We start from the raw sequence: 21603 nt of genomic DNA, 5'->3' as shown, positions 1-21603 counted from the left end.
TAGGTAGTTTGCCTTGTTTCATCTTTTTTTGACCTTTGCTGTAGTGGTTTGTTAGAATTGGGTAGATTCCATTTCAGAGATATTTAAGAGTTGCTGTGGTTCTGGCATCAAATCTAGGCCACACCAAGTGAAGACAGTAGTTTTAAAGCAGTTCTTTTAAAGGTCAATTGTAAATCAGATGTTTAATTATCATAGATTCATCGTTGTACTATAGGTACACCATTCTTTATCCGACATCCATGGGGCCAGTTGTTTTTCAGAATTTGGAATATTTTGGAATATATTACATTTTCACTGTGAAATTTAAAAAAAATTACCTCACAGCAGATGCACATGTGAATAGTATGAGCGCTGAGACACAATTGATGCCTGCCAGTGCTGGGCCACGCCACCACGTCACATATGAGTGACATGGGTAGAGTAGGTGTGGAGTTGGGTCACCTGTTTGCATACCAAAATGATGGTCCACACTCCACGAAAAAACTTTGGATTTCATAGCTTTTTGGATTTTGGAATTTCAGATAAAGCATTGTGAATCTACACTTGGACAAATTTATAGTTTTTGATTAGATTTATTAATTTTTCACCAGCTATTGTCCACATCCATCCTGAGGACATTGACCTGGGCCACTGATTTCCAGTCCAATGTCCTCATCATCATTCCCGCACTTTTCCCTAAATTAACATCTTTTTATAAAGCAAACAAAATAACAAATGTCAATACACATATGTATCCAAAATAGCACTAAAAGCTGCAAAGTAAAATATATCGTTTGAGAAAAGAGAATGAAGGCATTTTAATAAATAAAGTTTTTTTTTATATAGTATTGATTTTAGTTAATTCACATTCTGTGTGGAGTTTTCTTCATACATCAATGTCATATTTTAAAATATGCACAGTCCTGCCTTAGAACAAAATGGCTCACAATTTAGGGATCCAACAATGCTGCAAGAAGAAGGAAAAAAGGGTTAAAATTGTAAGAAAGTACTAAGTTTGCATTTGAAATTCTTGTAAAATGTAGAAAGAGCACTAGGAAAGAATAAATTAAAGGAAATGATGTACATGTGAGGTAGCGAATGTTTGTTTGTAGCATAATAACAAATGTTAATTTGCTGAAAGAATTACAGTTTGAGGTCAACTCCAATAAAATGAGGGATTCCCAGAAAAAGGATAGCTCTGGCTATGAGGCTATTTTGCCCCATCAGGTGCAGTGGAGACATTAAAAGGAAACTATTAAGTCTCCATTACATTAAAGGCACTACGTAAATAAATGTCTCTTAAGGGTTCCAATAATTACAGAGTGGAAAAGTGATGAGAGTAGACAGACCATACCTGGGGATGGGTGAACAATTTAAAAACTTTAACCCACGTTAAATCTGATTATCTTAGAGCCTACGTAGAACAGGAGCACAAGGATCTGAAAGTCATATTGTACAACCTCTCCCTCTTAATGTTATACGTAAAAATTAGTTCATGTCCTGGAGCTCCAGGAAATCCAGCTCATCCCGCCAGTGGCTGACATAGATGTTAATTTCTAAAACTCGTTTACGGTTGCGATTTATTTCATCTGTGTGCAGCTGCAGAACAAAAAAAACACATCACTGTGTTGCAACTTAAATCATTTGTTTCTTCCTTAATTTTGCTTTAGTTTTATTTTATTTTCTCTATTAACAGTCCCTGTCCAATCCTGTGTGTTACCTCCAATTGGAAAAGTGCTTATCTACTATGAAACATATGATATTTTGGACTGGTTTTGTTCACCTGAGAGGGTGAAAGAGAAAATTTCCAAAATTTTCTCTATTATTGGTCCTTTATCTTTTGCCTCTCCTGGAAATTGCATGGGCCAGGGCAGCAGATTTGTTTAACCATTATGCCGTAACAATGAGAAGACTTGATAGAGCACCTTGCTTTTTTTTCCCCATCTGGCAATTTTGAATGTTTCATTTTCAACTAAATCTACCTAGGAGTCGGTTACGGATGCCATTACACAGTTGTGGGTTGACATTTTTACTTATTTATGCTTTTCCCTTTTACTCCAATAAAAAGTATATAATTTCCAATGCTGCCTGTCTAAATAGCTCTGGCTGAGATAGGAGACTAAGTGATTCAGGGGAGGATAAACAGCAATGTAGATCTAATGAGGCTGTATTTTTAAAAAAAATCAGTGACATGTTAAACTGAGGCCCATGTGGGCATAAGACATCCCATGGTACTAATTTGAAGATGATCATGAGCTCTCTCTAGAGTTGTGCCCACTATATACCCTAGAAGTTACATCAATAAATAAATTATTTAGTTGTTATCACATTGTCATTTGTGGGAGCATCCTGTGTGCTAAAACAGGTGCTATATTTCATATTGTATAACAGAGACTACACTTCATAAATAATTCATTAGTTATCGACCTGTTAGAAGAATGAGGTTACGAAAGGCACTCTAAAAACATAAGCACTTTCTTTCAGAGTCTAAGGCTTTCATAAGTATTGTTATAACCACACCAGGCATGTCTTTAGGTTGTTCCTTGAACAAGGAATTTGTTTTAAACTCAATGAAGACACTTTTATTAAAAATAGCTACAAACCTGTAGTCTTAAAAGAGGTAAGTATTGGTAAACTATTGCTGTAGTTATTCAAGTAAAATAGTAAGGTTCTTCACTAACAATACATTTACAGAAATTAAACATGGATAAAAATAAACAATAGTCATATAAAGATGAAAGTAAAATCAAGCTCTTAGATTGATATCGGCCTGTCATCTCTTGGAAGTTTCTCTTTCTGAAATGAAGGTGTTGAACATTGAAGTCAGATTCAGCAGCTGCAATAGTTAATTGTTCAATACGTTTTGCAGCACAGATGGACTCATCAGATCGACAGAATTTGGGTTCCTCCTTAATTCTGTGGCAGTGGCACTTGCAGATTACCTGGGCTGTTTTGGCAGAATAGCAGTTGTTTTCAGAAGATCTTTCTCCTTTGTACTTCCTTTGGCTGAGAACCCTGCCTGATAACATCTCTGGAAGATCATTCTCCGGGTTCTGCCCAGGTTTTAGCAACCTGACTTTATCATAAGCCGGCTACTTGCGGAGCGTTTCAGAGAACACCTCTGGGACACCCGGACCAACCAACCCAACCACCCTGTAGCTCAACATTTCAATTCCCCCTCCCACTCCACCAAGGATATGCAGGTCTTTGGACTCCTCCATTGTCAGACCACAACAAAACGACGGTTGGAGGAAGAACGCCTCATCTTCCGGCTAGGAACCCTCCAACCACAAGGGATGAACTCGGATTTCACCAGTTTCCTCATTTCCCCTCCCCCCACCCTGTCTCAGTCAAATCCATCAAATTCAGCACCGCCTTCCTAACCTGAGATCTTCTTCCCGACCTCTCCGCCCCCACCCCAGTCTGACCTATCACCCTCACCTTGACGTCTTTCCACCTATCACATTTCCGACGCCCCTCTCCCAAGTCCCTCCTCCCTACCTTTTATCTTAGCCTGCTGGACAAACTTTCCCTATTCCTGAAGAAGGGCTTATGCCCGAAACGTCGATTCTCCTGTTCCCTGGATGCTGCCTGACCTGCTGCGCTTTTCCAGCAACACATTTCCAGCTCTGATCTCCAGCATCTGCAAACCTCACTTTCTCCTTTATCATAAGCAAGGCAAAATGACTGCGATGTCACTTTCAAATGGGTCATTGTTTCACCAGGCAAAGAAGATTATTATGGTTAGGTCCTTTTCTCTCTCTTGCTTTGAATTCTGACATCTTTAGAAGGACCCATTGTATTGTCCAAGAGTTAATTGAATTCTAAATGTTGCACTTTGTAATCGATTTGGAGAATAACATAGTTTAATAGGCTTTCAACTGGCCGATTGATAACTGATGGTTATCAGCTGTGATTTCCACCTTAGAAGGATTTTTAAAAATTATCGGATTTTTCCCCCAAGTTACAGATATTAAAGCGGAAATGTTCTTCAGCATTTTTCTAAAGAATTGCTATAATAGAACTGCTGTGATAGATGTAGTGGTCCAATATGATATATTTACTTTTCTGATTTAAAGTTGCCGGTGTTGGACTGGGTGTACAAAGTTAAAAATCACACAACACCAGGTTATAGTCCAACAGGTTTATGTGGAAGCACTAGCTTTCAGAGCACTGCTCCTTCAGGTGGTTCATCAGCACAACCTCCTGATGAAGGAGCAGCACTCTGAACGCTCGTGCTTCCAAATAAACCTATTGGACTATAACCTGGTGTTTTGTGATTTTTAACTTTTTACTTTTCTGGACTGTCAGGAGTTATAATTTTATGCAGTTTCAGATGCCATTGATTTCAACAGCATTAAATAAAACAGAGGACTTCCAGTTTTATGGTTGTTCGTCTGGATTGTCTAGTATCAAATGTAAAACTAAAGCGTCTGGTTATCCTTACCATTTCAATCACATCCGCAGCCCAGCCATTTGCCTTCGTCACCATCTTGTCTTCTTGGTTGTCAATCTTAAGCAGGTGCATGTCATGTGATGCATTAACTGTGTTGATTACTGTATCTTTATCTACAAAGAGCTATATAAAGAAACAAATATAACATTTAATGTGTTGAGAAAACAAATATTTGTTTTTTTTACATTTGTTTAATGTGTTTGGATATTCCAAAACAGTTCAGGATTAATTGGTTAGCTCCTTCTACTATTAGTTCAGTTCAAAAGAAACGTTGGCTGCAGAAATAGTGTTTCTTCTCTGGTAATAGTGGCCTGACACTTAGTTTGTCTTGACAAGGGCTGTTGCCCCATAAAGAGAAAACGGGGCAGGGCAATGGCTGTTAAACAATGATTAGAACGTAAGACTAATGTTCTGGAGATAGGGCTTCTGAAGCCCACCGTGGCAGATGTTGAATTTAAACTTCACTAGAGATCTGAGATAAAAATGTTAATTGAATGTAACAGTCAATTATTTTAAAAACCCATCTGGTTCACTACTGTCCTTTTATGGAAGGAAATCTGCAATCCTGACCTGTCCCGGCTTACATATGACTCCAGACCCATAGCATTATGGCTGTTGATTCTTAACTGCACTCTCTGCAAATAGGGTTACACAATAAGTGCTCGCCTAGCCAAAGATAACCACATCCTATGAATAAGAACTAGGAGCAGGAGTAGGCAAATCAGCCCCTTGAGCCTGCTCCACTATTTAATACAATCATAGCTGATCATCAACTCAGTACCCTGTTCCTGCTTTCTCCCTATACTCTTTGATTCTTTTAGTCCTAAGAATTAACTCTTTCTTGAAAACATTCAACATTTTGGCTGCAACCGCTTTCTGTGGCAGAGCATTCCACAGCCTCTCCACTCTTTGGATGAAGAAATGTTGCCTCATTTCAGTCCTAAATGGCCTGCTCTGTATCCTTAAACAATGACCCCTGGATCCGGGCAATCAGCTTCACTGTATGTGAAGTCACGTGAGAGCTGGATCCTGCATTTTGGGATTGGGCAGGTCAAAGAGCAACTGCTAAGAATTGGGCTTGGGATTAGGTGCTGTATTTGGGGGTGGGGGAATGGCCAGAGCTACAAATTTGTAAACCTTAGTGGGAGGGGAGGATGCTGCACAGTGCATACTTGGTGTACGACAGAAACAGGTAAAGTTTGGGGTAGAATGCGTACTTGTAATGTCTATTAAAAGAAATTGCATTGCTTTTTCATTGACCCGCGGCATCAAGTTAAATTGATGCAATTGGAGAATGTGGTGTCCAGGACTGATGTAGCGTCTGTAGCACAGAAACAGGCCATTTGACAGTGCAAGTTCATGCAGGTGTACAAGCCTCTGATAACATACCTTAATCTAACCCAACCAACATTTCCTTCCACTGTTTTTTGTTTACTTTTTAGATTTCTTACTATGTTTTACTTTAACTGCTCCTTCTGTTGGTGCATTTCACATTCTTAGATAAATTAGTTTATCTTTATTTCTTTCGTGAATTGTTTAGTTACTCTTTAATATTTATGATCTCGAGCTTTAATTGTTCCAATACTGATGCTGGAGAGATAAAGGGGAAACAAGATGGAGCATCTGTCTGTATTGTGCTCTTACATCCCCACATTATCAGCTTCACAAGAAGACTGGTGAAAGCTATCTAATTTGCCATTCGTGCATGTGGAGATATGAAAACCTTTTTAGAAACATTTCATGTTATGTATTCTGAAGAATATTATTTCTCAAAGCTGTGGAAAACAAATTTTTGATTTTTTCAAATATAAACATGGAACATTCATGTAGGAAAATCCCTTCTCTTACTGCTCTGAGTTCTTCTGGCATTTCCTCTTCCCCTTCATTTTTTCCCATTTTGTCGTAACTAGTCATAGCGATTTCCAATATATTCTCATTGTAACGATTTTCTAGGTCTCGGCACTGAGCTATTGTGATTATGTTAAGGTTCCAAAAACAGAACTACATTCCTGTTGATTTCACAAGTGCATGCAAGACACTTCCACTGCAGCCACTGACTTTTGCGTGGTATTGATTTATGCATGAGACTTCACGAATAAACAAGAGTGTCAGAATTCTTTCATCATTAGGGTAGTATAAATCTTACTTTTATTTTTCCATAAAGTATGGGTGGCACTGGTAAGGTAAGCATTAATTATGCATCCCTAATTAGCCATAAGAAGTGATGATGAGGAGCCTGTTAACCTCTTTCATGTTGTGTGTAACTATTCCCAGAGTTCCCAGAAAGGAATTCCAGAATGTTGATCCAGTAATGATGACAAAATGGTAATATTTCAGGGTGATGTATGTTTTACAATGGAATTTTTGGGTTTTGGTCTCCCCATGCATATGTTTCTCTTGTTCTACTACACAGAAGAGATCACAGGTTTGTGAGGTGATGGCAAAACCCACACTGAGTATTGGTTGTTATCAGAGGAGTGCTACTTGAAAGCATTGTGATTTTCCTGACAACTCAGTAGAATAATGAGACTAGATTAGATTGGTCCTGTTTTTTGTAAAAGGATGTATCAGGGCACTTTTCTATATTGTCAGGTAGATACCATTATTGTACCTTACTGGGCAGTTAGATTTAGATTAGATTTTAGATTAGATTAGATTAGATTAGATTACAGTGTGGAAACAGGCCCTTCGGCCCAACAAGTCCACACCGACCCGCCGAAGCGAAACCCACCCATATCCCTACATTTACCCCTTACCTAACACTACAGGCAATTTAGTATGGCCAATTCACCTGACCCTGCACATCTTTGGATGGTGGAAGGAAACCGGAGCATCCGGAGGAAACCCACGCAGACATGGGGAGAACGTGCAAACTCCACACAGTCAGTCGCCTGAGGCGGGAATTGAACCCGGGTCTCTGGCGCTGTGAGGCAGCAGTGCTAACCACTGTGTCGCCCAGATTATGCCAAACTGGTGCAGAAACAATTTTGTTTTCTTAAAAAAAAGGTCAGATATAAATTTTTCAGGCAACAATGAGTCACTGACCAGTGTGCATGAATAGAGATGTATATTGGTCTTGAGCTTTCATTCACAATTTGTAGAGAAAGACACACAATTAAAAACGTTCAATGAAGCTCTACCAAGGAGTACTTAGATTTTTTACACTTAACTTCTACTATTCAGTGGCATTATATATGTCAAATACTTAGTGAAAAACAATAGAAGATTTGCAATGCAACCACATATGTGCTATTAGATTTGAATTATCTTAGTGTATATATTTTAATATAACCATTCTGGAAAATACTCGACAAGGTAGCTATCATATTATATTTCCATGGGAAGAGAATTTGATGTTCCAAGAAAATGTTCCACATTTTAAACAACTGATAGTGCCATTAAAAGTTATAATTATCTGGAAAAACACATGAAATGACTTTTGATACAGAAATAAAATGCTGGTCGACACAAGGCCCAACAGCATCTGTGGAGAGAGAAACAAAATTAACATTGCATAATGACGACTTTTTGCCACAACTCTAATTTGATGTTGTTTAAAATAGTACTATTTATAGAGTTTTAAAATTGGGAGGGATGAAAATTATAAAGAAAACATGATACAAATCCAAATTTCTGAGCAGTTAGATATTTGCACTGTAGTGATTTTAATGAGGTTAGCCAGGTGGACCTCATAGAATTTTGAGTTCTCTGGTTGGAGTTGTTAATCTGGTCCACTCAGGAAGCCTTGGCTGACAGATTAAAAAGTGTGTGTCAGAGGTACTGACACCCTGATAACTGACTTTGAACTAGAGTAAAGGACTTTCCATGTGTAAATGAAGGGTGACTTGGGGACAGGATACTGGCCTCTGTGTAGTTATTTTAGATCCAAGCAGACTATTTAAATTGGATGAAGAGTTGTTTCAAAATCTCAAAGAAGACTGGAACTTCAAGGTAGTTTTGTCTCAGACTCATTGTATTATCTGCAATTGCCAAAAGTCCAATGTAAATTAATACTCAAAAATAAATCTGAGTATGATCAGGACATATGGCTCTGTGATCACAGAGTGGTTAGTACTTTATGTCATCGCCACAGCAACCTTGGTTTGAATCTGAGTCACAGCAATAATTTAGGGAAAGCAATGGCCAACTAATGTTACTGTAAGATAATTAATTCAGAGATCCAGGCAACGTTCAGGGAACCTGGGTTCAAATCCTGCTATGGCAAATGGTGGAATTGACATAGGTATTTTAAAAAAAACCTACCATTAAGAGTCTAATGATAATGATGAAATAGTTGTTGAATGTTGGAAAAACCCATCTAGTTCACTAACAGCCTTTAGGGAAGGGAACTGGTACCTTTACTTGGTCTGGCCTACATATGACTCCAGACTCACAGCAATGTGGTTGACTCTTAGCTGTCCTCTAGGCAATTAAAAATGGGCAACAAGTGCTGATCTAGCTAGTGATGCCCACATCCTGTGAATGAATAAAAATGTTCAGATGTGCTGAGATAATTAAATACTTCATGGAATCAAATGTTCCTGTGGAAAGGATGAATATTTTTGCTTAGCTCAGCTGGAATACATTTTGAGTTCAGGTTGTAAGTTTGCTTGCTGAATTGAAAGGTTCTTTTTCAGACGTTTCATCACCACACGAGGTAATATGATCAGTGAGCCTCCAGTGAAGCGCTGGTATTATGTCCCGCTTACTGTTTCTGTGTCTTGGTCTCTTAAGTAGGGTGATATCATTTCTGATTCTTTTTCTCAGAGGTTAAATACTTAAATTCAGAAACAATCATCCCAACACCCATAAATGGAGCTGCATCAGGACGTTATTTCAATGAGCCACAATACACTCAGCACCCAGGAACTATGAGCAGCCGAAGAAAAATCCAATACAGTGTATTCAAGAGGAATGGGTACCCCATATAAACACAATCTGCCAATTCCTAAACAACAAACCCAAACAAGCAGATACAACCCGCCCAGAAACTCTAGTCACATTATTACACATCGAAGACATCTCTGAAATGACTACCAGACTACTCTGACCTGTTGGCATCATCATAGCCCATAAACCTACCAACACAGCAGCTGATGAACCGAGAGGACCCTATATAAACAACCAGCAAAATGAATGTTATTTACAAAATACCATACAAGGACTGTAACAAACACTACATCAAACAGACAGGCATAAAACTAGCCACCAGGATAAACGAACACAAACTAGCCACCAAAAGACATGACCCACTATCACTAGTATCCTTACATACAGACGAAGGACGCCACTTAGACTGGGACACCACTTCCATCCTTGGACAGGATAAACAGAGACATGCATGGGAATTCCTGGAGGCCTGGCATTCATACTAGAACTCCATCAATAAACACATCGACTTGGACCTCATTTACCAACCTCTGAGAAAAAGAACTGGAAATGAGATCACCCACTTTAAGAGACTGAGACAGATAAATAGAAAGCAGGACATAACACCAGCGCTTCACTGGAGGCTCACTGATGAGGTTAACTAGCATGGTGATGAAACATCTGAAAACAAACCTTCCAGCTCAATAAGCAAACTTACACCTGAACTTCACCTGAGTTACAAACCTTTGCAAAAATCACATATGTTTTGAGTATCAAAAGGAATTTTTGCAGAATATTACCCATTCTATTTAGAACCTTAGCAATGACCAATGGTCGGTGCTCGTCTCGACTTGGTATGTGAAAGAACTTGTTTCCATTATATTAAAACCTTTTTCTCATTCTATGCTTTAGTATACTGAAATTAACTTTTGCTGATGAATAAATGTTTACATCAAAGGATATAGAGCTTGTACATTTTCAACATAAGTTGTAACAATTTCTGAAACATTTCGTTCAAAATTGCTCATTGTTTCCTGTAAAATCAAACAAAACAATAAAGCATTAGAACTAGCAGTTGAAACAGAAATATTGCAAACTGACTGACATTTTACTTGCAATCAAGAATGTCCTTAGAATTACAGGCTGGCATGAATTCCATTCTTTTGATATCGAAACTCAAATCGTGCATCCTCTCATTCTGTCCCTGGACTTTAAAATAGTGGAACTAATTCACATGCTTCAGCACAATCCTCCTCCTTATGACCATCCAGATTTAATCCCAAATTTGGTTTCATTTTGTCATTATCTGTTGGTCAGCTGATCTTCACTCTGTATGTAAGTTTGCTCGCTGAGCTGGAAGGTTCATTTTCAGACATTTCGTCACCCTACTAGGTAACTTCTTTAGTGGGCTTCCAGGCAAAGCACTGCTGGTAATTCCTGCTTTCTATTTATATGTTTGGGTTTCTTTGGGTTGGTGATGTCATTTCCTGGGTGATGTCATTTCTGGTTCATTTTCTCAGGGAGTGGTAGATGGGGTCTAATTCGATGTGTTTGTTGATAGAGTTACGGTTGGAATGCCATGCTTCTTGGAATTCTCATGCGTGTGTCTGTTTGACTTGTCCGAGGATGGATGTGTTGTCCCAGTCGAAGTGGTGTCCTTCCTTAGCTGTATGTAAGGATACTAGTGAGAATGAGTCATGTCATTTTGTGGCTAGTTGATGTTCAAGTATCCTGGTGGCTAGTTTTCTTCCTGCTTGTCCAATGTAGTGTTTGTTACAATCCTTGCATGGTATTTTGTAAATGATATTAATTTTGCTTGTTGTCTGTATAGGGTCTTTCAAGTTCATTAGCTGCTGTTTTAGTGTGAGTAGTACTACGCAGACCCCTTGGCATCATGGTAGCCCACAAACCCACCAAACATCAACTTGCCACAAAACAACATGACCCACTTTCACTAGGTATCCTTACATACAGACAAGGACGGACACCACTTCCATCCATCCTAGGACAAGCCAAACAAGACACGCATGAGAATTCCAAGAAGCATGGCATTCCAACCCTAACTCCATCAACAAACACATAGAGTTAGACCCCATCCACTACTCCCTGAGATAAAGAACAGGAAATGATATCACCACAGGAAATGACATCACCAGCCCAAAGAAACCCAAACATATATACAGAAAGCAGGAATTATCAGAGGTGCTTCGCCTGGAGGCCCACTGAAGATGTTACCTAGTAGGGTGATGAAACGTCTGGAAATGAACCTTCCAGCTCAGCGAGCAAACCTACATCCAGAACCTTCACCTGAGCAACAAATCTTCTCAAAACTGGCTATGATCTTCACTCTCATCATCAGCCTTGTTTTACTCCTATAGTCAGCCTTTGACCATTTGTGTTTCTCAATTAAACATATTTTTCCACTTAAGGAAAATTACAGGAGGCACATTGACCAAAAAAAAACCCACAAATAAAACATGCTGTGCAGACCACAAGCACAGAGCTGTTGGAAGTTCCTTGTTGATAACTCCTGGTCAAGGGAAAATAGTGGCCAGTTTCTGTTTATTTTTATTGGGTGACAGCCATAACATTTTGAAATTGCAGACATGAGAACCCTGGTTCATTGGTACTTTTCCTATCTTCAAGGACACGGATCATCTCACGTCTGCCTTACTATGAATGACTCAATCAGTACTAAGCTCCTCCATTACCACATCATTGGATGACTGTAATATAATTAGACATTTGTAGGATACACCAAGCAATTTTTTTATTTTGTTCCTAAGGGGAGAGACTATAAAAGGTATTTGCAGTTGAAGATTGCAGATTTTATAGCAGCAATTATTTTAGTTGATTCAGCAAAATGCATTTCATTTCACGAAATATAAACAGAAATTGCTGGAAAAAACTCAGCAGGGCTGACAGCAACTGTGCAGAGAAAGCAGAGTTAACATTTCAGGTCCAGTGGCCCTTCATCAGAACTGGATCAAACTACGTACATTGGTAAAGGAAATTTCATCCTTTCCCTAACTCTTATAACCTGTGGGACATGCAAAGTTAGTTATTGCAGCAGTAAAGTCATAAATTAAATAAAATTTATAAAGAACCTTCTGGGTCACAAATGGTGATGTGCAGGATACCCTGCAAAGCAGCTGGATCCAGATTTTCACCTGCTCCCTCCATCTTTTGAGCTTAAAGTTTTGGCCAGAGCAAGGAGCTACAACTGTCGTTTCAAAATGAGGGCACAAACTAATCTTTGAGCTAACAAGCAAAAAAACAAACAAAAATAGCAACAAACAAAGTGCTTAAAATAGTTGCAAGCCAAGGAATTAGTGCTGTATAGGAGAGACAAGTGTCAACACCCTGCAATTATTTTAGCACCTTCTTTGTGAGCGTAATCTCTTCCCCAAATACTACGTATTTGTTTAACAAGTCTTCCAGGTAGAGAAATTGTACTTTACATACAGACTTATATGCACCATAACAGATTGTGCCAGGTTTCTCCTGGGAAAACCAAAGAGCTAAGTGCTTTATCTCTAAATTTTCAGTTGTAAGATGGATCAACCAAGATCAGAATTCGATATGCGAAGAATTATGAGGGACTGGTTTCCAACAAAGTGTGGTGCAGCTAATTATTGCAGTAATCCAACAATTTTTTTCCACTTCTCAGCATCCTTTGGATAAAGAATCAAATTTGCTTAGGTAGTTAAGACATCAGTAGAGTTACTTCAATTGATCCCAGTGCATCAGTGGAAAAATATCCAGATATCAATTTGTGATGTGATTCTGCCATTCCTGCATGTCTTGGCAAGGAGGATCATAACTGGCTGAGCTAAATGTAAAAATCATTGAGCATTGACAAGCTAAGTGGACAAATGAAGGAAGTTCTTATGATTCAGGTACTAAAAGGAACTACCACTTTAAAGCTGTGGAACTATACCTCAGTGAGCAACAGCACCTATAGGGAAAATTAAAGCTTTTGTTATTTAATCACTACTGTCCTTCACTCTATCACAGACCTTCCCTTGGTCCATTCCTTTACTTTTAAAGTATCTTTACCCTTCTTTCTAAACTTGTTAAATTTCTAATTCTTCTCATTCTGATGAAAAGTAATTCAGCTGAAACCTTATTAACTTAATTTCCCGCTCCATAGCTGCTGTCTCCATGTTTTCTGTATTTTCAATTTTGAATTCCTCTTGTCTGTCATGCACATTCTTTCAAATTTTAAGAAAAGATGTTTTGTTCCAATGAGTAATTCAAGTAACTTGTAGAAGAATTAGATGGGAGTTAAGATTAGATTAGATTAGATTCCCTACCGTATGAAAACAGACCCCTAGGCACAAGAAGTCCACACCGCCCCTCTGATGAGTAACCCACCCCCCCACACCCTATATTTACCCCTGACAAATACAACTAACGCTATGGGCAATTTAGCATAGCGAATTCACCTGACCTGCAAATCTTTTGGATTGTGGGAGGAAACCCACGCAGACATGGGGAGAATGTGCAAACTCCACACAGACTGGGAACCCGAGTCCGTGGAGATGTGAGGCAGCAATGCTAGCCACCGAACCACAGTGCTGACCCAAGAACATTCTTTCAGCCAGAGGATGATGGAAGTCTGGAGCTTACTGCCTGAAAAGATGATAAAGACATCACATTTAAAAAGTAGTTTAAGCTGCATTTGACGTGCCACGACCTACAGAAGTATTTAACAAAAGACCGAATGTGGGACAAGGCTGGATAGCTCTTTTTTTGGCCAATACAAGTACAAAAGATGGAATGAATGGCTTCATTCTAAGCAGTAACGTTTTGTGATTTCTAAGTTCAGTTTCTCACCTCCAGTTGGTCAACCAGTTGCATCTCTAGGCTCATCAGTTTGTTCCACAGCTGATTGACTTCGACTCTGAATTCTTTGATCCGAATTTCCAGAAGTTGAGAATCACTCATATGTTGTATTTCATTAAATTGCTACACAGAGAAAATAACGGTCAGCTTTCTTTGGTGCAGAATATACTGGCTAGGCTTTTACCTAATGCAGATATGATATATTAAATATTTAATCTGTAAAATAAAATGGACTTGCTCACAGTTACAGGATGGAAAGGTATTGCTATACATTAGAGCATGCACACTTACTTCCATTAATTCCAACCACTATTGAGGTTGCAGGACTGTGAAAAATAAAGGACCAGAAACAAAAAGATTGGAAAAGATGAAAAGTGATAGAAAAGTAAATGCTGAAATAAAAACACAGATAATAACGTGGAAAGAAGAGAAACAATGGATAGTAAAAGGAAAGAGAGAGAAAGAAAAATGCATTACAAAGAGAAGGAAAAGCAAAAGACAAACCAAACCATTCTAAGTGCTATTAAAGCTTAGTCTTTGAGCTAAAGATGAGTATCAATTTAAGACACTCATAGAAATTAATTTACAGCAAAGAATTATCATCAACATCCTATTCTTTGTATACTTGATTTTGTATTTATTTTAAATGGTGACATTATAGGAATATTTATTGGCTTCCAGAAGTGGACTGAGAAAGTCCATTACAGCCTGCTTGATATGCAAAACACTGAATACAGAATTTACCCCAGAATTTTGGACATTAGAAAAATGGCCGAAACAAAAAAATAAATTCTTCGTACATTATTAAATTGGACCTGCATCAAAACAATGAACAATTGGACATAACAGATATCCGCATCACTTCTTTAAAAAAAATAGAAATTGAGTTCTGCTCTAAGTATTGTATTGCTTAGGTAACAATTTTATAGTTAAGAATATATATCATAGAACAATTTCACAGGGTATGATACTTTATTAAAAAAGGAAACAAGTTTATTTCACCATCTTTCACCAATTTAAGGGATCTCAAAGCACTTTACAGCAATTACAAGTGACTGCATTTCAAAAGATATTTAATACTGGGAAACTTATTGAAGTTACTGCTTTAAATTGGTAACATCTGATGCCACTTCCTGTATGGAGAACCTTGAAGTTGGTGTTTGTATTAATACAAGACAGGTAATAGGAATAGAACTTTAATAGAACTGTACAACTCAAAGCTGGGGGCTGAGGGGTGATGATGTGAGAACATGTCAAGAACCCAATTATTGGAGCATGTAGCAATCTTTACCATAGTACTTTAACCCAACCATGGAATTAGTATCTATCATTTGTGTTTTCTGACTAATCACATCCTTTAGTGTGAAAATGCTACACATCCATCGATGGAAAGATTTTTAATTAAAGGGATCTTGGCACAGGCCCGAGTAGCCTAATTCTACAATAATGTTTGATGCTTCAGCAATCATAGGAATGGTAGTAACACATGGGAAGGATTTCGTCTGGCATATAATAATCAATGACTTTGATTTGCTGGCACCGCTAATTGAAACATGAACCAATAGTGACATTTTACCCTTAAACCCTTTTGCATGTCTTGCATCGTCCACAAGTCTATTAAGTGAAACACAGGAAATGTAGCAGGGTGAAGCCAGTGAGTCCATGGGTGGAGAATGGGAAAGGCAAGGGATAATCACAAAGAGGGCTGAGAGAAAACTGGATGGCTGTGAAAGATTGAAGAAGCTTCTTCCATCTCTGCTCCCCCATTTCTCTCCCAGAACTGTTCTTCTCCCTGGCTTCCTTTAACCCCCAACCTCCCTAACTCCTCCATTCTTTGCAGGGACCTGATGTTGATCTGTTTTCCATCCCCCCTCCCCCCCCACCTCCGCCGGTTCCTGGTCTCCCCGCTCCCCCCCACATCCCGGCTCCTTCCAAAAGATCAATGATCTTGAAACATTAACTGTTTGTCTATCCACAGATGCTGCTTGTGCTGGAGAGACACAGCAGATTTTTGTTTTTGTTTAACATTGTTATTGGGCTGTTTTATTAGTCCAATTCAGTTTCTGGTAAAAGGAACCCCAGGATGTTGATTCTCGGTGATTCAGTGATGAATGTCATGAGGCAATGATTAGATTCTCTTTTGTTGGACATGGCCAATTTTACCACTTGTGTGGTGTGAATGTTACTGCCACTTGTCAGCCCAAACCTGGATATTTGCTGCATTTGGACGTAAGACTGCATCAGTATGAGTCATCACGGATGCTGCTGGAAATTATGGAATCATCAGCGAACACCTCCACTTCTGACCTTATGATGGAGGGAAGATCATTGATGAAGTAGATAAAGATGGTGGGACCAAAGACACTACCCCGAGGAACTCCTACAGAAATATCCTTAAGTCGAAATCATTGACTATCAATCACCAGAACAATCTACCTTTGTGCCAGGCATGACTCCAATCAGTTTACAGCTTTCCTGAATTTCCTGAATACAAGCCTTTCGACCCTCTATTGCGCTGACCTGTGAAACCAATCTGAAGTCCATCTAACCTACACTATTCCATTTTCATCCATATGTCTATCCAATGAACATTTAAATGCTCTTAAAGTTGGCGAGTCCATTACAGTTGCAGACAAGCCATTCCACGCCCCTACTACTCTGAGTAAAGAAACCACCTCTGACATCTGTCCTATATCTATCACCCCTCAATTTGAAGCTATGTCCCCTTGTGCTAGCCATCTGAGGAAAAAGACTCTCACTGTCCACACTAACCCTCTGATTATCTTATATGTCTCAATTAAGTCACCTCTCAACCTTCTCTCTAACGAAAACAGCCTCAAGACCCTCAGGCTTTCCTCGTAAGACCTTCCCTCCATACCAGGCAACATCCTAGTAAATCTCCTCTGAACCCTTTCCAAAGCTTCTACATCCTTACTGGAATGCGGTGACCATAACTGTATGCAATACTCCAAGTGCAACCACACCAGAGCTTTGTACAGCTGCACCATGACCTGATTGCTCCGAAACTCAATCCCCCTATAATAAAAGCTAACACACCGTCTGCCTTCTTAACGTCCCTATCAACCCGAGTGTCAACTTTCAGGGATCTATGTACATGGACACCGAGATCTCTCTGCTAATCGACACTGCCAAGAACCCTATCATTGGCCGAGTAGTCTGCATTTCTGTTACTCCTTTCAAAGTGAATCACCTCACACTTTTCCACATTAAACTCCATTTGCCACGTCTCAGCCCAGCTCTGCAGCATATCTATGTCCCTCTGTAACCTACAATATCCTTCAGCACTATCCACAATTCTACCAACCTTAGTGTCATCTGCAAATTTACGAACTCATCCTTCTATGCCCTCATCCAGGTCATTTATAAAAATGACAAACAGCAGTGGCCCCAAAAACTATCCTTGTGGTACACCATGAGTAACTGAACTCCAGGATGAACATTTCCCATCAACGACTACCCTCTGCCTTCTTCCAGCTAGCCAATTTCTGATCCAAACCGCTAAATCACCCTCAATCCCATGCCTCTGTGTTTTGTGCAATAACATACCTTGGGGAACCTTATCAAATGCCTTACTGAAATCCACATACACCACATCAACTGTTTTACCCTCATCCACCTGTTTGGTCACCTTCTCAAAGAACTCAATAAGGTTTGTGAGGCATGATCTACCCTTCACGAAACTGTGTTGACTATCCCTAATCAACTTATTTCTTTCCAGATGATTATAAATCCTATCTCCCATAACCTTTTCCAACACATTACCCACAACCGAAGGAAGGCTCGCTGGTCTATAATTACCAGGGTTGTCTCTACTCCCTTTCTTGAACAAGGGAACAACATTTGCTATCCTCCAGCCTCGTGGCACTTATCTTGTAGACAATGACAACATAAAGATCAAAGCCAAAGGCTCTGCAATCTCCTCCCTGGCTTCCCTGAAAATCCTAGGATAAATCCCATCCGGCCCAAGGACGTATTTATTTTCACACCTTCCAGAACTGCTGACATCTCTGCCTTGTGAACCTCAATCCCATCCAGTTTAGTAGCTGGTATCTCAGTATTCTCCTCGACTACAATGTCTTTTTCCAGTGTGAATACTGACGAAAAATATTCATTTAGCACTTCCCCAATCTCCTCTGACTCCAAACACAACTGCCCACTATTATCTTTAATTGGCTCTAATCTTACTCTAATCATTCTTTTATTCCTGATATACCTACAGAAAGCCTGAGGGTTTTCCTTGATCCTATCCACCAACAACTTCTCATGTCCCCTCCTGGCTCTTCTAAGTTCTCTCTTTAGATCTTTCCTGGCTAACTTGTAACTTTCAAGCACCCTAACTGAGCCTTCACGTCTCATCCTAACATAAGCCTTCTTCTTCCTCTTGACAAGAGCTTCAATGTCTTTAGTAAACTAAAGACATTTGTAGTGCTTGTTTGACAAATTCCTCCCTGCCTGACAGGTACATACTTATCAAGGACATGCAGTAGCTGTTCCTTGAAAAAGCTCCACATTTCAATTGTGCCCATCCTCTGCAGTTTCCTTCCCCATCCTATACATCCTAAATCTTGCCTAATCACATCATAATTGCCTTTCCCCCAGCTATAACTCTTGCCCTGGGGCATATACTTATCCCTTTCCATCACTAAAGTCAACATAACCGAATTGTGGTCACTATTGCCAAAATGGTCACCCACCTTCAAATCGAACACTTGGCAAGTTTCATTACCTAGTACCAAATCTAATGTGGATTCTGGATCAGTGGTGCTGGAAGAGCACAGCAATTCAGGCAGCATCCGAGGACAGGCAAAATCGACGTTTCGGGCAAAAGCCCTTCATCAGGAATAAAGGCAGAGAGACTGAAGCATGGAGAGACAAGCTAGAGGAGGGTCGGGGTGGGGATAGAGTAGCATAGAGTACAATAGGTCAGTGGGGAAGGAGATGAAGGTGATAGGTCAGGGAGGAGAGGGTGGAGTGGATAGGTGGAAAAGGAGCTGGGCAGGTCGGACAAGTCCGGACAGGTCAGGGGATCGAGTTACTGGAGGTTAGAAGCTAGGATGAGGTGGGGGAAGGGGAAATGAGGAAACTGTTGAAATCCACATTGATGCCCTGGGGTTGAAGTGTTCCGAGGCGGAAGATGAGGCGTTCTTCCTCCAGGCGTCTGGTGGTGAGGGAGCGGCGGTGGAGGAGGCCCAGCACCTCCGTATCCTCGGCAGAGTGGGAGGGGGAGTTGAAATGTTGAGCCACTGGGCGATTTGGTTGATTGGTGCGGGTGTCTCGGAGATGTTCCCTAAAGCGCTCTGCTAGGAGGCGCCCAGTCTCCCCAATGTAGAGGAGACCGCATCGGGAGCAACGGATACAATAGATGATATTAGTGGATGTGCAGGTAAAACCTTGATGGATGTGGAAAGCTCCTTTGGGGCCTTGGATAGAGGTGAGGGAGGAGGTGTGGGCGCAGGTTTTACAGTTCCTGTGGTGGCAGGGGAAAGTGCCAGGATGGGAGGGTGGGTCGTAGGGGGCGTGGACCTGACCAGGTAGTCACGGAGGGAACGGTCTTTGCGGAAGGCGGAGAGGGGTGGGGAGGGAAATATATCCCTGGTGGTGGGGTCTGTTTGGAGGTGGCGGAAATGTCGGCGGATGATTTGGTTTATGCGAAGGTTGGTAGGGTGGAAGGTGAGCACCAGGGGCGTTCTGTCCTTGTTGCGGTTGGAGGGGTTGGGTCTGAGGGCGGAGGTGGATGAGATGCGTTGGAGGGCATCTTTAACCACGTGGGAAGGGAAATTGCGGTCTCTAAAGAAGGAGGCCATCTGGTGTGTTCTATGGTGGAACTGCTCCTCCTGGGAGCAGATATGGCAGAGGTGGATGAATTGGGAATACGGGATGGCATTTTTGCAAGAGGTAGGGTGGGAAGAGGTGTAATCCAGGTAGCTGTGGGAGTCGGTGGGTTTGTAGAAGATGTCAGTGTCAAGTCGGTCGTCACTGATGGAGATGGAGAGGTCCAGGAAGGGGAGGGAGGTGTCAGAGATGGTCCAGGTAAATTTAAGGTCAGGATGGAATGTGTTCCCGTATTCCCAATTCCTCCGCCTCCGCCGTATCTGCTCCCAGGAGGAGCGGTTCCACCATTGAACACACCAGATGGCTTCCTTCTTTAGAGACTGCAATTTCCCTTCCCACGTGGTTAAAGATGCCCTCCAACGCATCTCATCCATATCCCGCACCTCCGCCCTCAGACCGAACCCCTCCAACCGCAACAAGGACAGAACGCCCCTGGTGCTCACCTTCCACCCAACCAACCTTCGCATAAACCAAACCATCCGCCGACAATTCCACCACCTCCAAACAGACCCCACCACCAGGGATATATTTCCCTCCCCACCCCTCTCCGCCTTCCGCAAAGACCGTTCCCTCCGTGACTACCTGGTCAGGTCCACGCCCCCCTACGACCCACCCTCCCATCCTGGCACTTTCCCCTGCCACCGCAGGAACTGTAAAACCTGCGCCCACACCTCCTCCCTCACCTCTATCCAAGGCCCCAAAGGAGCTTTCCACATCCATCAAAGTTTTACCTGCACATCCAGTAATATCATCTATTGTATCCGTTGCTCCCGATGCGGTCTCCTCTACATTGGGGAGACTGGGCGCCTCCTAGCAGAGCGCTTTAGGGAACATCTCCGAGACACCCGCACCAATCAACCAAATCGCCCAGTGGCTCAACATTTCAACTCCCCCTCCCACTCTGCCGAGGATATGGAGGTGCTGGGCCTCCTCCACCGCCGCTCCCTCACCACCAGACGCCTGGAAGAAGAACGCCTCATCTTCCGCCTCGGAACACTTCAACCCCAGGGCATCAATGTGGATTTCAACATTTCCCCTTCCCCCACCTCATCCTAGCTTCTAACCTCCAGCAACTCGATCCCCTGACCTGTCCGGACTTGTCCGACCTGCCCAGCTCCTTTTCCACCTATCCACTCCACCCTCTCCTCCCTGACCTATCACCTTCATCTCCTTCCCCACTGACCTATTGTACTCTATGCTACTCTATCCCCACCCCCACCCTCCTCTAGCTTATCTCTCCACGCTTCAGTCTCTCTGCCTTTATTCCTGATGAAGGGCTTTTGCCCGAAACGTCGATTTTGCCTGTCCTCGGATGCTGCCTGAATTGCTGTGCTCTTCCAGCACCACCAATCCAGAATCTGGTTTCCAGCATCTGCAGTCATTGTTTTTACCTCCCAAATCTAATGTGGCCCTGCCCTTATTGGCCTGTCTACATATTGTGTCAGGAAACTCTCTTGCACACATTGGCTAATATTGACCCATCTAAAATACTTGAATTATGGATGTAGGTTTGCTCGCTGAGCTGGAGCAAACCTACATCCAGAACCTCAAGCTGAGCTACAAATCTTCTCAAAACTCGCTACTTGAATTATAGTATT

The 21603-nt window shown here is 41.1% G+C and overlaps 1 protein-coding gene across 4 annotated transcripts in view; it reads right to left on the bottom strand.

The window, feature by feature from the left end:
* Positions 1–600: 600 nt before the first annotated feature.
* Positions 601–21603, bottom strand: part of drc3 (dynein regulatory complex subunit 3) — a 59943-nt gene continuing 38940 nt past the window's right edge. For 3 of the 4 annotated variants that reach the window (XM_043711786.2, XM_043711791.2, XM_043711788.2), the window contains 5 exons: positions 14144–14275; positions 10268–10338; positions 6284–6407; positions 4427–4558; positions 601–1578 (listed from right to left, as the gene is read on the bottom strand). In XM_043711786.2, coding sequence (XP_043567721.1) covers positions 1468–1578; positions 4427–4558; positions 6284–6407; positions 10268–10338; positions 14144–14275 — 570 coding nt within the window. In that variant the 3' untranslated portion in view covers positions 601–1467. The remainder of the gene's footprint in view (positions 1579–4426; positions 4559–6283; positions 6408–10267; positions 10339–14143; positions 14276–21603) is intronic. The other variant, XM_043711790.2, reaches the window with a different exon arrangement.

The sequence above is a fragment of the Chiloscyllium plagiosum genome, unplaced genomic scaffold (genome assembly GCF_037043375.1).
Source record: "Chiloscyllium plagiosum isolate Xiang-an unplaced genomic scaffold, Cpla_swu_hap1 HiC_scaffold_20, whole genome shotgun sequence".
Lineage (NCBI taxonomy): Eukaryota > Metazoa > Chordata > Chondrichthyes > Orectolobiformes > Hemiscylliidae > Chiloscyllium > Chiloscyllium plagiosum.
Note: the sequence above shows the minus strand (reverse complement) of the source record. Positions and strands in the feature narration are given on the sequence as shown.